At 40.5% G+C, this 21,924-nt stretch overlaps 2 protein-coding genes across 3 annotated transcripts; one reads left to right on the top strand and one right to left on the bottom strand.

Moving 5' to 3' along the window:
- The first annotated feature begins 220 nt into the window (after positions 1–220).
- Positions 221–7,727, top strand: gpr182 (G protein-coupled receptor 182). Its single transcript, XM_061982529.1, has 2 exons — positions 221–4,348; positions 5,504–7,727. The coding sequence occupies exon 2, from the start codon at positions 5,520–5,522 to the stop codon at positions 6,600–6,602; it is 1,083 nt and encodes a 360-aa protein (XP_061838513.1). The 5' UTR covers positions 221–4,348; positions 5,504–5,519; the 3' UTR covers positions 6,603–7,727.
- On the bottom strand, positions 7,704–21,230 carry zbtb39 (zinc finger and BTB domain containing 39). 2 transcript variants are annotated; one of them, XM_061982514.1, is made up of 5 exons: positions 21,130–21,230; positions 19,495–20,560; positions 17,183–17,283; positions 14,067–14,420; positions 7,704–9,252 (listed from the first exon to the last, which is right to left on the bottom strand). In XM_061982514.1, the coding sequence occupies exons 2-5, from the start codon at positions 20,534–20,536 to the stop codon at positions 8,320–8,322; spliced, it is 2,430 nt and encodes an 809-aa protein (XP_061838498.1). In that variant the 5' UTR covers positions 20,537–20,560; positions 21,130–21,230; the 3' UTR covers positions 7,704–8,319. The 2 variants fall into 2 exon arrangements, with proteins under 2 accessions (XP_061838498.1, XP_061838505.1); XM_061982521.1 differs by having other exon boundaries at positions 19,495–20,557; positions 21,130–21,213.
- Between the last annotated feature and the right edge of the window lie 694 nt (positions 21,231–21,924).

Here is a 21,924-nt window from a genome sequence, read left to right as displayed (position 1 = left end):
GTTTTATTTCACTGTCATGATAGTTCAATAAACTAACACCTTTAATTGAAATACTTATTTCTTTTATCCTGTTCTAAATCTCAATTTAGTAAAGATCTCAGTTCCTTTTAGATTATAATCACTTTCTCTTTTAACAAATCTGTTTTGAATGTTGTTTGGAATAATTTGTGTATGTGCTTTGTACATGATTTTCAAGATATTGTACGCTACCAATTCATGAAATTTCAATAACTTTAACTGTTTGAATATTGAATTTGTGGATTCCCTGTATGCAATTCCAGTAATGACTCTTATGGCTCTTTTCTGCAGAAGGAAGATTGGATTTAAATATGTTTTGCAGGCACTACCCCACACTTCAATACAGTATGTTAGCTATGGAACGATCAGTGAATTATACTAAATATACATTGCTTTTTGATTTAGAAAATCCTTCACTTTGTGTAAAATAGAAATACGTTTAGATACTTTAGCCTTTGTATCATTAATATGTGATTTTCTTGACAAATGTTCATCAATCTTAACACCCAAAAACCTGATCTCCTTTGTTCTTTGAATCTCAACTCCTTCGACATATGAGGCATCCACGCTTTTCTTACTACTACTAAAAGTCATACATTTAGTTTTACAAGTATTCAAGGATAATCTATTTACTTCAAACCATCTTTTAATTTTGATTAATTCGTTTTCAGCCACCTCTAACACATCCTTTATATTTTGTCCTGAATAAAAAAGGGTTGTAGCGTCCGTAAATAAAACACATTTAAACAGTTTGGAAACTATGATAATATCATCGACGTGCATGAGAAATAGTATTGGTCCAAGGACCAATCTTTGTGGTACTCTACAGCTGACGTAATGTAAGGCAGATTTCCAATTGTTAACTTCCACAAACTGTTTTCTGTCCTTCAGGTAACTTTTGACCCTCCCATGAGCCACTCCTCGTATTCCAAATTTGTACAATTTGTCCAATAATATTTCATGATAAAGTGTGTTACTTTGCACCCTCTTGAAAGTATGCCAACTCTTGACTATACCAATATTTAGCATTTCAAGATTCATACTACATTTCAGTACATCATCCACTCTTGAAATTTCAAACCCTTTTAACGTTTAAACTGTTTTAACCTTTAAACCATGTCTACATTCCACTTGCATTTCAGTTTGTTGACAGCTCTTCAACATTCAAATCATTTCAACTTTCAAACCATTCCTGCAATCAAAGTATTTCTACATTCAAACCATGTCTACATTCATTGTACCTTCCATCAGCATTTCAATTTAGCTTCAGCATTGGATCATTTACCGGTACACACATTTTCTTCAGAAATTCCTTTATCTAGTTATCTGTGTTGGCCCTGTGATGAGGTGGCGACTTGTCCAGGGTGTATGCAGCTGGGATAGGCCCCAGCCACACCCCGCGACCCTGAGAGGGACAAGCAGTAGAAAATGGATGGATAGTCTATAAGACACTCCCACATAGTGACAACCAACCCTATCACAGGAATGGCTGTCACACATTATGGGGGTTGGTTGGCACTGTTATTTAATGGGAACAATCTTTTAAAGAAGACAGGACTAAAATAGAAAGTCAAGAGACAAGTTCATAAATACATAACCTAAAAGGCAGAAAAGTTACACATAAAATTACATTCACATTACACATTAAAATGACAGGATGGACATCAAGTAAAACCGTTACAGATAACTTAGGCTCCTTCAAATGTTCTGATTTAAAAGCATTTCAGGATAAGAATTCAGTCAGCCTCCAATCTCTTTGTAACATGTTCCAAGCACAAGGAGCTGTAAAGACAAAAGTTTTTTTCCCCAGCTCAGAGCTGGCAAAACGGAGAGAGAGAGCAACAGCTGATCATTGGATCTCAGTGCACAAGAGTCCGTACATCTGTGTGTAATCAGTGTACAAATGTAATCGGGAAATGGTCCCAGAAGAGCCTTGTAAATAAAAATGTACGAATGACACCGTCTCCTAGTGGAGAGAGAAGGCCATCCCACCCGAGAGTACAAGTCACACTCGTGTGTCATGGTTCTACAGTTTGTGATGAACCTCGAAGAAGCATGGTAAACAAAGTCCACTATCTGAAAACAGGAATGAGTAGCATTCATATAAAAAGATCACCATAATCTAGCACAGCTCAATTTAAGTTTTAGTTTCTGCCCCAGTTTATCAATAAAAGGTTTAAAAGTGAGGGAGTCATCAATTAAAACACCAAGATATTTATATTCATGCACCACTTCTATGATATTCTATTCAAGAGTGGACACTATTGGGGGAGTCTGGGTTAACTTTTTATGTTTGGAAAACAGCATAAGTTTTGTCTTGTCAGCATTGAGAACCATCCATTTTCTACCGCTTGTCCTTTTTGGGGTCACGGGGGGTGCTGGAGCCTATCTCAGCTGCATTCGGGCGGAAGGCGGTGTACACCCTGGACAAGTCGCCACCTCATCACAGGCATTGAGAACCAGTTTTAAGTAAATAAGTGAATTCTGCACAGCAACAGAAGCTTTATGCAGGGAATTAACAGCCTGTTCAAGAGACGATCCAAAGCAAAAAACAATTGTATCATCAGCATATAAATTTCGCAAATTCTCAGCATCAGAGAAATGTTGTTCGAGATCATTGATGTACAAGACAATTAAGAGGGGCCCCAAAACAGATTTTTGAGGCACTCCTTTATGAACAGTGACAAATTCAGAGCAAAGGCCCTCGTATTTAATACACTGGGTCCTGTTTTCTAAATAATTTGAAAACCAAGCGACCGTATGTTCTGACAGTCCAATGAGAAACAGCCTGTGTTTTAAAATAGTGTGGTCTACTGTGTCAAACGCTTTGGAGAGATCAATAAAAAGTGAAGCACATTACTGTTTTTATCAATGATGTCATTTACCACCTTCATTTAGGCAGTGATAGTGATGTGCTTTTTTCTGAAGCCTGATTGAAATTTAGAAATAATTGTATTTGAATAGAGGAACTCTTTCAACTGATCACAAACAAGAGATTTCTGAATGTTTGATAAGACACATACATTTGATATTGGCCTATAATTACAAAGAACTGCTGCATCTCCTCCCTTTAATAAAGGGAGGACAAAACCAGATTTCCAAACTGATGGAATGTCTTTGTTTTTAATTGACGGATTAAAAATAATTGAAATTGGCATCTGCTATAAAATCAACTGCCAGCTTTAAAAAAAATAAAGCTTGATCAAGTCAGGTCAAACTTTCTTTCTGTGGTCTAATGTTTTTAGAGCTTTATGCACTTTAAGACAAGTAAACGAAGCAAAATTAAAACGATCTCCAGAAAACGTGGGACATTCTACAAGGAGTCCCTATAGTTGTCCCTATTGAGTCAAATAGAGATCCCGACAATAAAAAATATTTGTTAAAACAATTCAAGACTTCAGTTCGATCATAAACTGGCACTGATTCTTTGAGTACAAATGTGGGAAGAGTAGCTGTGTTTTTAGTCACACAGAGATTTGTTCACTTTCCAAAATTTCTGTGGGTTGTTGAGGTTCTCAGTGGTGACGGACCAAAAATATCCCAATTTGGACTTTTTGATAAGCAAAGTGCATTGATTCCGGAGCTGTCTAAAAAAGGACCAATCAATGGCAGAATTTCTTTGTCTTGCCTTTCCATATAGTTGCACAAAAGAGTGAACAACAAGCTCAAAATAAAAGTTACTGAAATCATTATTGAAATCTTCAATGCCAGTTGTAGATTGATGGAAAGATGCAGAGTTGGGTTTATTTTACACCTCAGTTGTGTTATTTCAACATGTGATGTGATCTCACTGATCTTTAGGAAGTGTTTGTGATCTGTGTGACCTCGCCACATACTTTTCTTTCCACTTCGTTCCGTTTCCATTTCCTGGCATTGTTCCACTAGATAACTGTTTGTATCCATTCATCATTCTCATTCCTTGTGTAATTCACGAAAAAATACTAACCAAGTAAACACATGCAAGTTGTTGATAACAGTATTGATAGTACTAAACACATTTAGTGTCCAACTGAGTCAAGGTCTCTGTCCTTTGCTGCAGAACCAACAGAGGATGTCCTGTTAGATCGGCGTGTGTGTGTGTGTGTGTGTGTGTGTGTGTGTGTGTGTGTGTGTGTGTGTGTGTGTGTGTGTGTGTGTGTGTGTGTGTGTGTGTGTGTGTAATGGGAGGGTAGGCTGCTTGATAGCTCAGTTATCTGCTAACATTGGAGCAGAGAGGGGTCACCTTGTGTCTGTCTGCAGTCTGAACACACAACTCTTGGTTTTGAAGACCACAAGACAAGAAGGCATCAGGGGGGATTTATTTGTGCTCTTCATAAATCGTCCTAATAAGGTATGTTTAACCTGGTCCATGTTGTGTGTAAAGTCGATGAAGAATGTCAATGTGTTCTCAGGGCATTCAATCCATCACAACCGGACGATTCAGTTTGTCTTAGAAGACGTTAAGTCTCTCTTCAGAGATGGCTTCAGCGGTTCATGCTGGACTTAGATCAGTCAGATCTAGTCTTGGGACTTGTGGACTTAGACTGGTCAGATCTAGTCTTGGGACTCATGGACTTATATTGGTCAGATCTAGTCTTTGGGCTCATGGTCTTAGATTGGTCAGATTTAGTCTTGGGACTCATAGACATAGATTGGTCAGATCTAGTCTTGTGACTTATGGATTTAGATTGGTCAGATCTTGCCTAGGGACTTGTGGACTTAGGTTGGACTTAGGTTGGTCGGATCTAGTCTTGGGACTCATAGACTTATATTGGTCAGATCTAGTCTTTGGACTTATGGACTTAGATTGGTCAGCCCTAGTTTTGGAACTCATGGACATAGATTGGTCAAATGTAGTCTTGGGACTCATAGACTTAGATTGGTCAGATGTAGTCTTGGGACTCATGGACTTAGATTGGTCATATCTAGTCTTGGGACTTATGGACTTAGATTGGTCAGATCTTGTCTTGGGACTTGTGGACTTAGGTTGGTCAGATCTAGTCGAGGGACTTGTGGACTTAGGTTGGTCAGACCTAGTCTTGGGACTCATTAACTTTGGTCAGAACTAGTGTTGGTCTTCATGATTGGTCAGATCTAGTCTAAATGCTGGTGCCACAGCCCCAACAATGTATGCTCTAACTTTCACATCACAATAGGTCAAAACCATCTTTGCCTCTGCACACCCTTCTTTTGTTTGAGGGTGAATAGTTGGGGCTTTGGTACCGCATTTAGACTCGATCTGACCAATCTTAAGTTTGTGAGTCCTTAGACTAGATCTGACCAATCTTAAGTCTGTGAGTCCTAAGACTAAATCTGACCAATCTGAGTCTATGAGCATGAACTGATAAAGTCTGCTCGGATGAGAGGCGAAACATCTTTTAAGACAAACTGAACAGTCCAGTTTAGATGGATTGAATGCCCTGAACACACTGACTTGATGAATGAGAATATCCATTACAAAGTCAGTGTGTGTTTTGTGTGTAAAGCTAAGCAATATTGTCCTCAGCTTCTCCTTGTAGACGATGGGCGACGACGAATACAATCATTCGCTGTTTGTGAACGGCACACCGTGGTTCATCCACGAGTGCACCCTGGAGCTGGACGCAGAGTACCGTCGCATCTGCCTCTTCCTGCTCTACCTCTTCATCTTCGTGGTGGGCCTGCTGGAGAACACATTGGTGGTCTGGGTCAACTGGCGACGACGCCACTCCGCCAACGGCGTCCTCTTTTGCATCCTCAACGTGAGCCTGTCGGACTTGATGGTGATCGCGGTCCTGCCTTTCTTTATGATGGAGGTGACCGTCAACAGGGTTTGGCTGTGGGGACGCTTGCTCTGCAAGCTCACCAATCTCATCTACGAGATCAATTTCTACAGCAGCTCCTTTTTTCTGGCCCTCATGACTTTGGAGCGATACTTGTCTCTAACCAGGCCTTCCTTTCCGGCGTTGTTCCCAGTGGTGGGCCGGCGCCGGTGGGCTGTCTGCGGTGGCGTGTGGCTACTCTCCCTATTCCTGGCAGTGCTGGAAAACATCCATGTGGATCTTCTGGAGTGGGACGAGCCAGGCTGCTACATGCTGCCTCAAAACAACTACACCGAGTGGTATGTGTCTGTGACCTTCCTGTGTCTAATCTTCCAGTTCCTGGGCCCTGCCTCTGTTATCATCACCTGCAACGTGCTGATCGCTCGGGCCATTCAAACGGCACCGGACGTGCAGGGTCGGCGGGAGGTGTGGCTGGTGCATGTCTACTCTCTGGTGTTTGTGGTGTGCTGGCTGCCATACCACCTGGTCATGTCGCTTATGATCATAGACGACCTGCACCCCATCCTCTTCAGCTGCAACGTGGTGGAGGTCATCTACTTTTCCTTCAGTGTGGTGCAAACCCTCTCGCTCTTTCACTGCGTGGCCAATCCTATCCTCTACAACTTCCTCAGCAAGAGTTTCCGTGACAACCTCATCAACACTGTGGTCAGCCACATACCCAGAGAGAGCGCCACAGACAAGGGGGGCGCACAGCCCAACGCTGCAAATGGAGGGGGGGGCGATAAAGGGAAGCAGTGCAAGCTGAGTAACGCCAGCACCAGCCAGTCTGATGTGGGATCATGATCCCCACCCCAAAAAAAGAGCATTTCAGAAGAAAATTGCATCAAAGGTGGCGACTGAAATCTCTACTGACTGTTGAAAGAAGTTTACTTTCAAATTGATTTATTTCCTTCTGCATGGCTCAAGGTTCAATTTTTGTGAATCAATTTAGTTATTGAATTAAGAGGTGACTTGTGATATGTTTGTGGTGACTTCAATTGTCAACAACATTCGAACATGTTCTGCAAAATTGTTCACACAATTTGTTTGTTGGTCTAGTGGAGGCGCATCCTAGTGGCTGATTAAAATAATGCACTTCCGGTTTTAAAGTATGGGCAAAAATATCCGGTTTGTTATACCGTGATACCAATTTTAAGTGTGGGCATTTTTTTTTTTTAGCAAATTAGTGACAGCCGTGATAATTTTGCCCACAATGTGTAAAAATGTCCTACTTTTCATTGTTTCTGTTTGACCCGTCCAGTGTTACTATATGGCAAATGATCGTATTTTAAGGAAAAAATATTGAATAAAACCAAACTGATGTTACTTAGGACCATCAGCTACAATAAGAAATTACTACAAATCGTATATGATGTGGCGTGATTTACCTTTAATAAACTATAACAGCACTGTTGGAAAGTACACGTACTTGGCTTTAAAGAGTCACGTGATGCAATTAACACCAGGCACAGTGCATGATATCTGTTTTCTAATAACCATGTTCCAAGAAGTGAAATTATCGTACATGATTGCCATTTTTACAAATACGTTAATTAGATTACGTCTGGCAACGCTGTCCTCCTCTCTAGCCCCGCCCTCTCTTCCAAATATGGTCATCAAGGATACTCACGAAGCGATTTAAAACCCATATATATATATTTTTTTATATATAAGAGTACCTAATATTGCTAAACAGATGAATGCAGGAAATCTATATCCAACTCTATAAATATGAATTTATTGCAAAATTACCAAAACCTTAACAGTACTGTAAACAAACTGCTCCGATTGACTAAAAAGTACATCTTCTATCTAACCAGATAAACGTTCCGCAGTCACGTGACTCATTTCTTGCCGAATATATCCTCCTCTTTAAGACTGATGCTTTGTATAATGTAAAAATAAAACTCCAGATGTTGGAAAACTTGAGTGAGATTCTTTGCTGTTTTGTTGTCTGCATTCATTTTACTTCCTGTTGTTCTTTGTTTACTTCCCAAAGGGGAATGTGCCACCATGGACAGTTTGGATGATTGGAAGGTAGAGCGAGAGGAAGAGGTGGTGTGTGTACAATAGCAGGAAGAGGCTGCAGGGCTTTAAGAGGGCAAAGGTCAGCAGCCCCGCTGGAGGCAGAGGGGTCCATGATAGTGGGGCAGAAATGTGCTGAGTCGTCATTGGCCTTCTGATGATGGAAGCCATTTTTGTGCAGGATCGGGCGTGAGCACAGTGGGAATCATTTGATACAGCTTCTTTCATTACTTTTTTTTAATAAAGGCAGTCAGACCACTTTACAAAGAGAATGACATGTATAAAGACAAACAAATCCTAAATAACTGTTACAGTACCGTGATTATGGGGTCAGGCTACAATACAGAGTCAATCATTTCATTTTGAAGACACACATGATTTCCTTTAACTGTGCAAAATAGTGAGTGTGGGAAAAGAATTGCTACGCTACGATGAAGACATTAGAATCAATCCTGATAATGCTAAATGCGACTCTGCCTTCTTTCTTAGATCTAGATCAAGTGTCCATGGAGGACAGCGGTTCTTTCGAGTGGTCGTTGTACATGAAGGTCTGTTCGATGTTAAAGTCGGCCGGCAGTTGGTCCTTGTGGAGCTCCAAGTGAGACGACATCATCTTCAGCGTGGAGAAGTAGAGGCCACACACGGTACAGCGGTACATGAGTGCGCCGGCGTGGGTCTTGAGGTGGCAGATCATGGTGGAGCGTCCTCTGAAGAAGCGCAGACACACCTTGCACTGGTAGGGTTTCTCCCCGGTATGGATACGCAGATGATAGGTGAACTCCCCCGAGTGTGCAAAGCGTTTACCGCAGTAGCGACACCGGTACCATTTCCCACGGATACCGGTGCCCCCGTCCTGTGCGGGGCTCCCATTGGTCAGGGGCGCGGAGGTCAGCCCTTGAAAATACTTGTCTGGTAAGTTGAGACTCAGGTTGCTCATTTTTACAAGCCCTGCGACCTCTCGTGGAGAGGAGGAGGAGCAAGAAGATTGTGGACACTCTAAAGGCTGCTCAGCTTTACGCTTGCCTAACCATCCGTGACCTCCGGCGTCTCCTCCTCCGCTCTCTGGGACCTCAGAAGTGTGCTGGCTGAGGTGGCACAGAAAGGCGGTGGAGGTAGGGAATGTCTGAGGGCACAGGAAGCAGTTTAGCTCCTCCCCTCCTGAAACACTTTCTCCACCGCCGCCTACTGTTACTACTCTGTAGCCCTCCTGCTCCAAGGCAGCTGCATCCTCAGCGTGCGCGGCCATATGTGCTTCCAGCAGGGGGCGTTCCACGAAGCATCGGGCGCAGTGCGGGCAGGTGAAGACGGGCAGCGCCAGGTGGGTGAGGGCGTGCCACAGCAGCGAGCACAGGGAGTGCTGAGGAAGGTGGCAAACGCCACAGCTCAAGCTTTGGGGACACACGTGGCTCCGTATGTGGTCCCTCACCGTCTGAGGAGAGATGCACAATATTAATCAGGAGTGGTGGTAATTTCATTCATAATTCTAGCAAGAATTTGTCAGCAATATGAGAGGCTTCTACTCATGTATTTACTCAAACATTAGACATTTACAGAATGGGTTCATCTTTGGGGTGGTATAGCTCGATTGGTACAGTGGCCGTGCCAGCAACTTGAGGGTTCCAGGTTCGATCCCCGCTTCTGCCATCCTAGTCACTGCCGCTGTGTCCTTGGGCAAGACACTTAACCCACCTTCTCCCAGTGCCACCCACACTGGTTTAAATGTAACTTAGATATTGGGTTTCACAATGTAAAGCGCTTTGAGTCACTAGAGAAAAGCGCTATATAAATATAATTCACTTCACTTCATCTTTAGGAGCTTCAATGCAATGATGCCAATGATGTAATGTAAAGTACCGAATAAAATGATTCATTGCTGAACTAAGGCAATGTCCACGTCAATATGGATGTTTTTATTTGTTCAATCATTTTTAAAGAAAATATTCAATAATATAAAATTATATTTTCTTTATGAGTTTTGGCCTTTCACCCACAAGCAAACAGTGTTTTGGCTTGGAGTTTTTAGAGAGAACAAATACAGAGACTTGATTAAAAAATTAAGACATCTTAGTTAAACCAGTGCAAAACTTAAAAGAATCACAATTGTATTTTGTTCCCAAAATTTTGGGGAAATATATAAAAGCAAAAATAATAATAAATAAACAAAACAAAATACACTTGTGGGAGAGTACATAATAAAACATTAAAAAAAAGTTTCACCCTTCCATATGTGAAACCTGTTTTACCTCTACTCGCTCACAATTATGGAGGGTGTTTAAATTACACCTAAGACTCAAAGTAAAAGATTATTAATACCTGAACCATATTAAACTCACAACCTACACATATTTTTGAAGATCTGCAAAGCTGAAATCATTTTGGAAAGAAGTACACTCGGTCATGTCTTAAGTGCTGGGATATAATATTCCAATGCATGTGTGATTATGAATATATGGGACACATAATGTCATCTGTATGGACACAGGATCATTATTTGGTTAAGGTTATTTTTACAACTTGTAGGAAAGCCATCACAAGACACTGTTACAAACTCAATCCTCCTACTCATAATACATTATAAAGGAAATTTGGACATGGGAGAAAATGACTCATATATTACATCTGAAGGAAGACCTGGTCAACAAAATTAGTGGATCATTAATTTTGAAAAAAGTACGATACTTATGTTTGGTAAAGAAGCACTTAGTAGACAATAAGTAGCCGAATGGAAGGGTGCAAACAGGTTTTTATGTTTACAAAGGGAGCTTTTGGAAAACAACGGCTTAAAGGAAAGATTTTCCAAAACGTTGACATGTTTTTGCTTAAACAGGAAAAACTAAGCTTTTTGATTTGTGTCATACATAAAGTTAGAGATTTACGGGCGTTGGTGTTTAGTGTGGCGGCACATGCACGTAGATGTGCTTTGCAGCACCAACAAGCTGTTTAAAAAGGTAATTGTTTCCTGAACTGATTTCAAAGATAGGTACACCACATTGTACATCTATCACTACAGGTGGTCCTCGCTTTACAACATTTCCTGTTGCGACTTTTTGTGGGTACAAATGCATTCCTATAAATTATGAAAAACTTCACTTTGGTACTTAAACACTAGATTGGCTTCAGAACTAGTTAGAGCAGTGCATAAAAGGATACCGCATCCTGTGTGTGTGTGTGTGTGTGTGTGTGTGTGTGTGTGTGTGTGTGTGTGTGTGTGTGGGGGGGGGGGGGGAGACTGGTTCTGTGAAACCACGACAGCACCTCAGAGGAAGAATAACAGCACTTATTATTTCACTTTTGACACTGTAATGTCTCCCAGGTGTGAGCAAGACTCTTTAGGCGGCAAAAGGAAAGCGAAAGTAAAAGGTACAGTGTGACACGATGAAGCCTTCATTGGAGAAATCAACATTGTTTGCAAGTCGGGTCCAAGCCAAGCAAACGCTGCCATCATCTACAATTAATTGCCAAGTCCAGCCTGTGCTCATGCAAAAGATGTTTGCTTGACGGTGGACATTTTCAACAACCAATCTTGCCCAAATGTGCTTGTCTGGTCCCTAAAGGTATGAACCAAATAATGTGGTAACATTTCAAATCAATCCTCTGCGGCACACGTGTCAAACTCAAGGCCCGGGGGCCAAATCTGCCCGGCCACATCATTTAAAATGTGGTTTGCCTATCATTTTATTGTGGACCGCCACATCATTTTATTGTAAACCGCCACATCATTTTATTGTAAACCGCCACATCATTTAAATGTGGCCCATCCCATAACTTTAATGTACTTTATATGGTGGGTCCGTCACGCCATTTACTGTGTCCTGCTACATCATTTATTTGGTCAGCCAGATCTTTTTGTTGCGGGCCCGCCAAAACATTTATGCGGCCCACCCGGTGCATTATGTGGCCTGCAAAAGACTGAAAATAAAAAAGCACTTTCTGGCTGTGTTCTTTCAATTTTGACAGAAAATGTTGAACATGCAATAGGAGGGTTGCATGACGTCACATTTCGCGGCTTAATTCACACGATGGCCAAGCCGCTTCAGCGTAGCATTAAAAGAAGTAAGAGTGAGTATAAAGTTTGATCACAAAATGCTTTTTTGCTATTGTGCTCTTGGGTGTTCCAGTCGTTCAAAAAAGACAGATAGGATAGAGTTTTCATAGGATCCCAAAATAAGTGGTAATGAAGTCAAGGAAAAGCGAAAGTGCGTCGAAGGAAATGGCTCTTAAAAATATTACTTTCATCATCTTGTGGAATACAATCGGACCATGCTCGTGTCTGCAGTGATCACTTTGTAAAATGTTTGTTTGAACATTTGATTTGTTTGAGAAACTTTCTGTGACGCAATTGAGTTTATGTTCTACTATATTAGCTGTATTTAAGAGCCAAACTAAACGTAAACAAAGGACAAAAGATTGTATTAGTTTGTTATTTTGTGGTTGCTATGCTTAAATATAAGTACAAGGACCTGCTTGTCCAAATAAACTAATGTCATGTTAATTCCCAGTAATAAATATTGTGATTGTTAGTCCAATCCACTGTATTTTCTTTGGCCATTTTCATAACAGAAACTAAAAAGCTTAGATGTTTTTGTTGTGCAGGAAAGCCAAGTACTTTATTCCACACGGATCAAGAACATATCCTTAGTAGTATTAGTAAAGTAGATGAATACATCTCTCGTAGGCTCAACAGCACTGAATCTTGATATCTCTAGCATGAGCAAACATTGCTGAACAATAGGCACATTTATAGCTAAATAATGAGACACAATGTAAACTTCACACCATAAAAACAACTGCTGACATTAATTGTAGATCAGACTAATATTCGTAGCAGTAAATCAACTTATCCTTTCTCTCATTAGCGTCACCATCACAGCAGCACGGCACTCCTTATGTCAATCAAATACGTTACTTACCGGGGCACGAATAAATCCAACTTTGTCTTTCACAGATTATTGTTTCATTTGTGGACATAATGTACCTCCAATATTTTCTTCTCTAAATACTGTGAGTGTCGAATGAATTGATTGTGTTGGAGCGAGCAGTAACTGGTGATGATAAATGATTTTAATCATTGAACATTTGTTTTCCTTAAGAGTGTATGAATCCACTTCATCCCCTTTTAAATATTTTTTTCAGGATCGCTTATATATTTGCCACTAAATCGTTCAAAATACGCCCAAATCTACACTGGTTCAGGTAAATAAACAGCAGCCTAATGCGGCTCTAGAGTCTAGACCAGTGGTCTGCTACCCGCGGCTCTGAAGCCGCATGCGGTTCTTTCATGCCGCCTCCTTGGCTCCCTTTGGCTTTGAAACAAAATGTCAACAAATAATGGCTACTTAATTGATATTATTTTATTTAGTTAGTTTATTTTAATTTAACAGTTATTATATTGGAGAGTTCTGGGATCTTGTCATATGAAAATAAAACATTTTAATATATATCGTCGATCGAAATGTATGTCACAGCCCCTATGCGTCATCTCTTGCTGCCATGCAATTGTATTGATTTAGCGGGCAACATCCGGTAAGCTAGCAATGGACGGATCAAAAAAGAGAAACATTTCTGATGAAAATAGAAATTAAATGCTTCATGGACAGATTAATTTGCTTTCACTGATGACGAGGTTGTTGTTTTCCCTTTTTAGTCAAATGAAATATGCTGCAGTTGTATGCCTTCAGAATATTGGAGCGAGTTGATTTAAAAAAATAAAATAAAATAATAGGGGAAGGACCACTGTATTTTATTCTAGTTTTCAAAATAATTTGGTGATTTGCTTAAACACAGAAATAAAATGTGAATCATAAATTCTATAGCAAAAGTGTAAAGAAACTATAAGTGGTGTTATCGTCATTTTAGGAATCGGACAGAGTTTGTGGCTCTAGGTGGATTTTATTTTGGGGGAAATTGGCTCAAATGGCTCTTTGTATGTTGAAGGTTGCCGACCCTTGGTCTAGACCATCGCCCGAAACCCAGAAGGTCACTTGACTATAACCCAGCTATTGCATATGTTCTACACTTTAACATTATCTGATAATATTATCAGCCATAATTGTAATGTGGCCCTCAATAAAAATTAGTTTGACATCCCTGCTCTACTGCTTTAGGGTTTAATACCAGCTTGGTGTTATTAAGAAAAAAGTAGCACAGCAAACATGATAGTGAGGCATGTTTTCATAATCTTTTCACTCTTTGTGTGTAGCGATGGAAGATAGAAGCGTTACACATTGAGGTGTCTTCACCAACCTGGAAGTCGTTGCTGAGGTTCTTTGTGCACACACCACACCGCCACTCAGAGCCTTGGCTGTCGGCGGTCAGGGCCCGTTGTGGTAACGTGTAACTGGACCCGCTCTGGCGCTGGTGCCGCAACAGTTTATTTTGGCTGCGGAACTCTAGGTGACACATGTCGCAGGTGAAAAGCTGCACGCCAACGTGAGTGAGGGAGTGGGATACCGCGGCAGCGTGGTCGGAAAACAAGACACCACACAGCCTGCATTGGCCCATCTCGGTCACATGGCTCTCGGCATGGCGCCTGATGGCAGCCGGATCTGCGAGGAAGGAAGCTTCACAGGCTTTACACGACAGTGTGTCTGCTGGGCCCTGCAGAGGACAAACATGTCATGTTTAATGCTTTAATGTAGATACAGTATCAAACTCAACATACAGCAATAGATGATATTTGTCTATTACCTGACCACTTCTGTTAGATACCTCTCTTCGTTTATAATGTATATTTTCTGCTGGATCTACTCTTTTTTTATGCTGCCCTTTTTTTTTGCTGCAGCTGTTACATATACTGTAATATTGCAGTGTTTCCCACACATTCATTTATTTGTGGCGGCCCGCCACGAAAGAATTACGTCCGCCACAAATGGATTTTTCGGCTTTTGACTCGCTCGACCGCTCATAAAAGCAATGGGACTGTCTGTGAATGTTGCTTGTAGTTACAACTCCGGTGCAGTAGGTGGCGGTAGCATTGTAACTCCGCCAATAGCACTTAATTCACCTGGTGGGCCAGAAGAAGAAGAAGAAGAAGAAGAAGAAGAAGAAGAGGGACGGACGGACGGACGGGATCAAAATACGAGGGTAATATAGGTTATAAGTATATAGGTTATAGCTGCATCGCTCGCGGCTCGTCATATATTTAACGTTAATCCGCGATTTCACCGAGCGTTTCACTGACGGTGGCAGCAGGGGCGCCGAAAAGGGGGGGTAAAGGAGACGGATTCTAGGGGCCCATGATGGAGGGGGGCCCTAATGATGATGAAATTATAATACAGAAAAATAATGACACTAAGTTATTAACTAACATATAATCACATATGTTTTATTTTCCATGTCCTGGTAACAATACCTTTATTTGTTTTGGAAGCATCAACCCCTGCAGGGCCCTCCCTCCCCCCCTCTATTTACGTAAAATGGTTCAGTCCGACTGGATCAGCTGCAGGTAGCGCACCGGCGATTTGTCACAGACAGCGGCAAAGCAGAGGAGACAGCAGTATGCCTCAAAAATCAGGCAGCCAAAAAAGAAAGGAAAAGAAAATAAGAGAGGAGAAGGAGTTGAAGGGTCACCCAATATTTCCAAAAAAAAAAGGTGGGTTTGTTAGTTGTGGTGGAAAGTTATGCATATTAACTTTGTCCCTGTCTGTGGTAATAAGCTAGCTCAAGAAAACTCTGGATTTTTACATTTTACTGCTATATTAGTTAAATAATCAATCCAGTCAAACATTTATCAAGCTGTTCTTATTCAATAAGAGTTTATTTCCAATTTAAGAATTAGTGGTGCAGCAAATAAATGACTCAAAATGAATTCCATTGTATTCAGAGTGCTCAGTTCTTCCCCTGCTGTACATGTCAACTGTGATGCTGTTCTTCTTTTAAAAATATGGTAATGATAGTCAAAAATACCATTAAAATGCATAATTGTATGTAAAATAGCATCAAAAAATGTTGCCGCTGTGTTGGGGGCCCTGTAAAGATTATTTTCATGGGGCCCAAAATCCCTAGCGGCGCCCCTGATAAAAACACATGGACTGAAGCTAAATTGTCCACTGTCCACTGCAGCATGTGAATGCAATGAAAATAATAAAATCTGAGCCAACCAGCTGTTAAAATGTTGTCCAGGTTAATGTTTTGGCCATTAAAGGCCGTTCATTTCAAGATTTCAACTGTGATCGGGCTTTAAACAGGTGGCTGACCTGTTCAGATGAGTGTAACTGCTACTGGTCAAATAATGTGAAATAGCATTTAATTTTACATGTATGCAATGCCATTTAAATGTAATTATAGATAATAATAATAATAATAATAAATACTGTGTAGTGTTGTAAATAGTCAACAGGAAGGATTTTAGTAAGATATAAGCCATGAGCACTACACAGCCAGAAAAAAACCTAGGCAGGACAAGTAAAAATATTGGGGCAAGTAGATTTGAGAAGTCGGGCAAGTAGAAAAAAACCTTAACGTTGAACCCTGCATGTGTTGAGCTGCTGCCGCTTAAGGTTAGACGGCACTGTACATAGAGCGGTTCTGCTCGTTAGTAATAAATTCTAATGTTGGATGTTCACTCCTTCACACAGATGAGTATAGAAAAATATTTTCAACGGCCGAAAAGGGCTCGACTTGGAGAGGAGGTAGGCCTACAGTCCGGACCACAGGTGCGACCTGTTCAGCAGCAGCAGGAGGAGGAGGAGGAGGAGGTTGACTGACTGTGGCAGGACACCTCTGCCTCTGTTTCACTTCATGTTGCTGGTAAATAATATGGTTGTAGTAGTAGGCTAAAGTTAAATTATTTAGTATTCACTAATTAGAGGGGCAGAGCTTTAAGAGACATTTTAGCTTTTATATTTTATAAGATATATTTTTTGTAAGAACCACAATTAATAAATATATTTCAGTGAATCACTAATTGTTCAAATCTGTATATAAATATGTACATAAAATGTTGTAATTATATTCCAACTCCGCGTTCTTCTTGGTCATCGCCGCTGCCGCCGCCACCCCCCACCCCCCGACCACACCACCACAAATAGATGCCTGTCCTGTGGGAAACACTGTATTGTACATGGTAATTGGGGTTTGTTATATATTGTATACCGGTATATTATAGAAAAATATAATATAATAATATAATCAGTATTAATATATACTGTTTATATAATACGTAAATATTACATATATGTTATATTTTATATTGCTACTATAGTACATTTTTAGTCTACTTTATACCTTTTGTTTTCGCCCTCTTTTGTATTCCTTTCCATCCTTTGTAACTGAGCTACTGTGTGGAACAATTTCCCTTGTGTATCAATAAGGTTTCCTAAGTCTAAACACTCTTTCTTCTTCACTAACATAAATAATACCTGCTGGCTTGACTTGCTTCTCTCGCCGTTTTCCAAACACACAAGGTCATCTTCATCATCCTCCATAAAGGTCTCATCATCACTTAGTTCGATGATATCGCCTGCAAAAAAGGGCAATTAGGAAAATTCAGAATGCCAAAAAGAACGCACACTTACCCTCTTAAACTAGTGCACTTCATTTCACATATTGTTATTTTGTGTTGTGTTAGCTGAATAATTCAGCTTCACAACATTTTTTTTTTTAAAGAAGATTGGAGATTATATTTGACTTTACTTATATTATTTTCAAGGCTTTCTCTTTTTTAAGTTGGGATTCTGCAATGCAAAACCTACTTTTCTTACTTGCTGGTACCTGTCCTGAAAATATTAAAATCAGGGCATGGTGGAGATATCTAGTTTTGTCAACGGATATTTCCATTTATGGGTTAGTTTATAGGCCAAACTATATCGGGAAATGAGTTTTGATCCATATCGTCCAGCCCTACACTCGTGTTAGTGACTGTGCTAGCAGCTATAGTTACATTAATCATTAGTAATGGAGCAGTCTAGTTTTGAATGGCAGGGTCCCTGTTATCACATGTTGATAAAAATATAACATTTACATAATAAAAATCAACTACAGGCTTCCCAAATGCTGTAATAAATTAAGCATGATGAGTTGACTTGAAACTGTTTAATGTTGCCCTGTCTCAGTGCAGCATTTCAGAAGCTCTGGCTGACTCCTAGGCCACTTTAAACACTCACCACTAGCTTGCAGCACATTTGTGTTACTCATACAAATACGTTAGAGCAGGGCAGATTGAGCACAGTTTATAATTTCCTGTTATACAGTATACCAGGCAGTCTTGCACTAAAGGAGGACTATGTTATTGATTACTTTATTACTTTAGTATACTCTGGACTGAAGCTGTGTGCCTTCATAGTTTTTGTAGCTGTTGTTTTGAGGTATGTTTAAAAAAAATAAAAAATAATGCACTTTGTGAAAGTCAAAGTATCGTATTTTCCATAGTTGTAGTGGGTATCAGGATTATCTCAGTGATAGCATGTCCCAAATTTCAAGCTGCTGTTTTGAGGCATGTTAAAAAAAATAATGCACTTTTTGACTTCAATAATAAATATGGCAGTGCCATGTTGGCACTTTTTTCCATAACTTGAGTTGAAGTTGTTCTCTTATTTTGGAAAACCCTGTTACATTGTTTAATGCATCCAGCGGGGCATCACAACAAAATTAGGCATAATAATGTGTTAATTCCACGACCGTATATATCGGTATCGGTTGATATCGGAATCGGTAATTAAGAGTTGGACAATATCGGAATATAGGATATCGGCAAAAAAGCCATTATCGGACATCTCTAATGATTAGGCACTGCTATAAATAGTTTGTCTGCGTTAGCGCTTATAATAAAAATACTACGAATACTTTGGTAATATTCAAGTCACAAAATGTAAATTAAGTATAGTTGGCGCTTTTTGGATAGTTTTTCATTGGATTTTATGGTCGGAATAGAGGCTCCCATTGGCTTTTATTTATGTTTATTTACGAGTTAAAATGCATTAAAAAAAACAAACATCCGTTGTCATATCTTTCATAATGATTGTGAATAATAGGCGAAATTCCAAAAAAAAAGTGCAGTGCTTTTTTCCCTATATTCAAACAAAGTGTTACTATTGAAACTGTGTGTAATGCTGCAGTGGCCAAAAATTTTAAATATACTTGTTAAATTAAACCTCTGCTGTGTTTTTAATGAATACTTAGCCCTACCATGTTACTGTAGTTTAGTTTTGGTCATTATGGTGGTACTTGGAAAGCCAAGTGTTTTCCCAAAAAGAATTTTAGAAATCTACAATTATCACAAAAAAAGCTGCACACGTGCTGACGAGGAAGCAGACGGCGGGAGCACATTACACCAGTTTTAAAAGTCGCTACATTGGCTACTTGTCTGCTTCAGCGTCGATTTTAAAGTGCCATTATTAGTTCTTAAATGTCTTTATGGCCTTCTGCCTTCTTATCTAGCTGACCTCGTTTTATCATATCAACTGTGGCGGATCCTGAGGTTCTCTGGCACCAAACTGTTATCTTCATTAAATACCCAGAACACATTTTTTATTTTAATTGTTCTCTAGTCTGGACACCTCAAAAGGTGGCGGTCAGTGCCATGTCAGGTTTTGTTATTATCAATAGTGCTGTGCGTGCGTGCATTCTTCTCTTATTTTTTTTTAACTTGTGTAGAGCACTGTTGCAACTTGCCTGTGCAAGAGGAGTGCTATATATATATATATAACGTTTGATTGATTGATTAAATCATTACCTGCCAATTGCCTCCAGTGTTCCACCTCTTCATTTGTGCTGTTGCTTTGCATAGTCTGCGTTTCCTCCTCGTTTCCTGGTTCATAGGACAACTCACTGTCCCTCCGAGCGTCAGCCACGCCCCTCCCCTCCAGCCCTTCTTGCAGGTTGCCAATGGGCACCCCTGAGGAAGATGTCTGCACCAAAGAGTCCGGGAAGGAGGACGAAGCGGACGGCACCAAATCTGTCGTCACCTCCTCAGTCGTCACCTCCTCACTTCTGTTGCCTTCAACTTTCTCCACTTCCTCCAGTCTCTGCTCCCCCTTCAGTACAGACTCCAAGGGTGGCATGTTACTGCCACCGATGGCTGAAGGGCATCGTGTTGGAACCTCTGCAGACATTTGCCCGTAGCCTACATGAGACTGGATGTCTTCTACCTTCAAATCCAAAGCCCCAGCAGTGGATTCTTGGCCCACCCTTGCTCCCCTAGCTTGAATGTGAGGTGAAGAGGCAGCGGCAAGAGTTTGGGCAGATGGCGATGACAAAGACGAGCAGGAGGCAGCAGAGGAACCCACAGGGGATGCAGAAACAGAGGCCGTATTAATGGCAGCCCCTGAAGAGCTAGCAGCAACTACAGTGGCTTCAGGGAGGTCTCCAGAATTATTTGCTCTGGTGCTTGACAACATGGAGCCCTGCAAGTCTGGGAAAGTAGCGTGACATGTCCTCACAAGCTCACTAACACCCAACCTTTCAGCCAGCTCATAAATAACTCCAACAGATATTAGATCCATCAAGATCTCTCCAGTGTACATGAAAGTCAGCAGCTTCTCAAAGTTGGCCGGGGAAATAAGCTCCAAAGAGATGGCAGTGGTGGACGTGGACAAAGTGCGGGCGAACAGGTTGTGGAAGTACGTCCCGGCACAGGCCAGCACAGCACGGTGCGCCGCAAAAGTGCGGTTGCCCACTTGTATGAAGACATCGCAGTAACGGCGGGATTGGCGGCAGCGGTTCAGCTCAGCAAGGAGGCCGGCAGCATGGCCTGGACCCTGAAGCTGGATCCTCATTCCTGCCGCTGTGCTACAGCCCTACTGAAGGAGCATGTGTCAGTCATCAAAGCAGAAATAGTTTGTAATTGATTTTTGGATATTCACGTCATTTCACTAGAGAAACAATTATTCACATTAGCCCAATTTTTAGGCCACCACTCTATTTGGAATATTTTGAGAGTTGTTTTATTCAGTACATTTACGTGTTTCAAGTGTTTATAACGAGGAATATAGCAGCTCCGCACTGCGTTTAGCTCCCCCTAATGCACACAGTGTTGTATGTTCATGTTCCACCCAACATGAAGTAACAATATAAAGGCTTTTAGTGCTATCTAAATTATACTAACAATATTACAGTACCAGGCTGTATTTTTTTTTTCAGGAAAAGAGCACATAACGATTACATTACATCAGTGGTTTGACGCTAATGAGTCACTTTGAATGTGAGTAATCTCAAACAGGGACCAAACAGAGCTATGACTGGTACTCTTGTCTAGTAGTTCATATACAATTGCGTTAAGTTTAATGATGACAAACTCGTTGCCAAAAAATCAATAACAAAATCTTGTTCGTCGTTCGAATGTGGCGATGGTGCCATTATACAACCTTACCCATTAAGTTGGTGCTGGTTTAGGCTGCTTCTTTATGATGTTTACAGGGGACTCAAGTGGCCATTACAAAGGGGGAGAACAAATTGCAACATTTGTCGCATGATGATGACGTCATCAAGCAAATCCCGACAAGTTGTTTTAACGCCCTCCTCAGGCAGAATTTAGAATGCAACACAAATACAAACTGATTAATACGGATTAGAAATGCAGGATGCAGTAATAAAATGTGGACTTCTAAAGGTACACATATACATGATATATGAATAATATTTTAATATTTTAAATGCCACAATCAAAGTTCTTGAATGGTGCTAAAGAAGAGCAAGTGGTGTCACAGTAGGCCAAATTAATGATACTGGAAATAAATACAGGACCAATATTAAAAATACTAAGCAGTCATATTACCAGTGTACTTTAGTTTAATTGTACCATAAATTATGTAAGAACATCATAAAAACAATAATTGTAATACATGTACTTTCTGTACAGCCTGTCCTCATTCAAGTCACATGTGAGCTGGAGCCTATCCCAGCTGACATTGTAGTAGTGGTGTGCAGATTGATACTGAAATATCGATACCGCCGACACATTATGCTCTAATATCAATCCTCAAATCAAAATGTCGATACTTTTGATAATTAAGTTCAGGGGTGTCCAAACCTTTTCCACCAAGGGCCGCAAAAGGGGCCATATTGATATATATATTTTTTTGTATTTATTTACAAAATGCTAAAAAACAAACAAGATACTGTGTCAGCTTTGTATTATAGGTGACTAAGTATATTATTATTAATT

This window comes from Nerophis lumbriciformis, linkage group LG01, assembly GCF_033978685.3.
Source record: "Nerophis lumbriciformis linkage group LG01, RoL_Nlum_v2.1, whole genome shotgun sequence".
Taxonomy (NCBI): Eukaryota; Metazoa; Chordata; class Actinopteri; order Syngnathiformes; family Syngnathidae; genus Nerophis; species Nerophis lumbriciformis.
The sequence above is the reverse complement of the archived record's forward strand: the minus strand, read 5'-3'. Positions and strand labels throughout refer to the sequence as shown.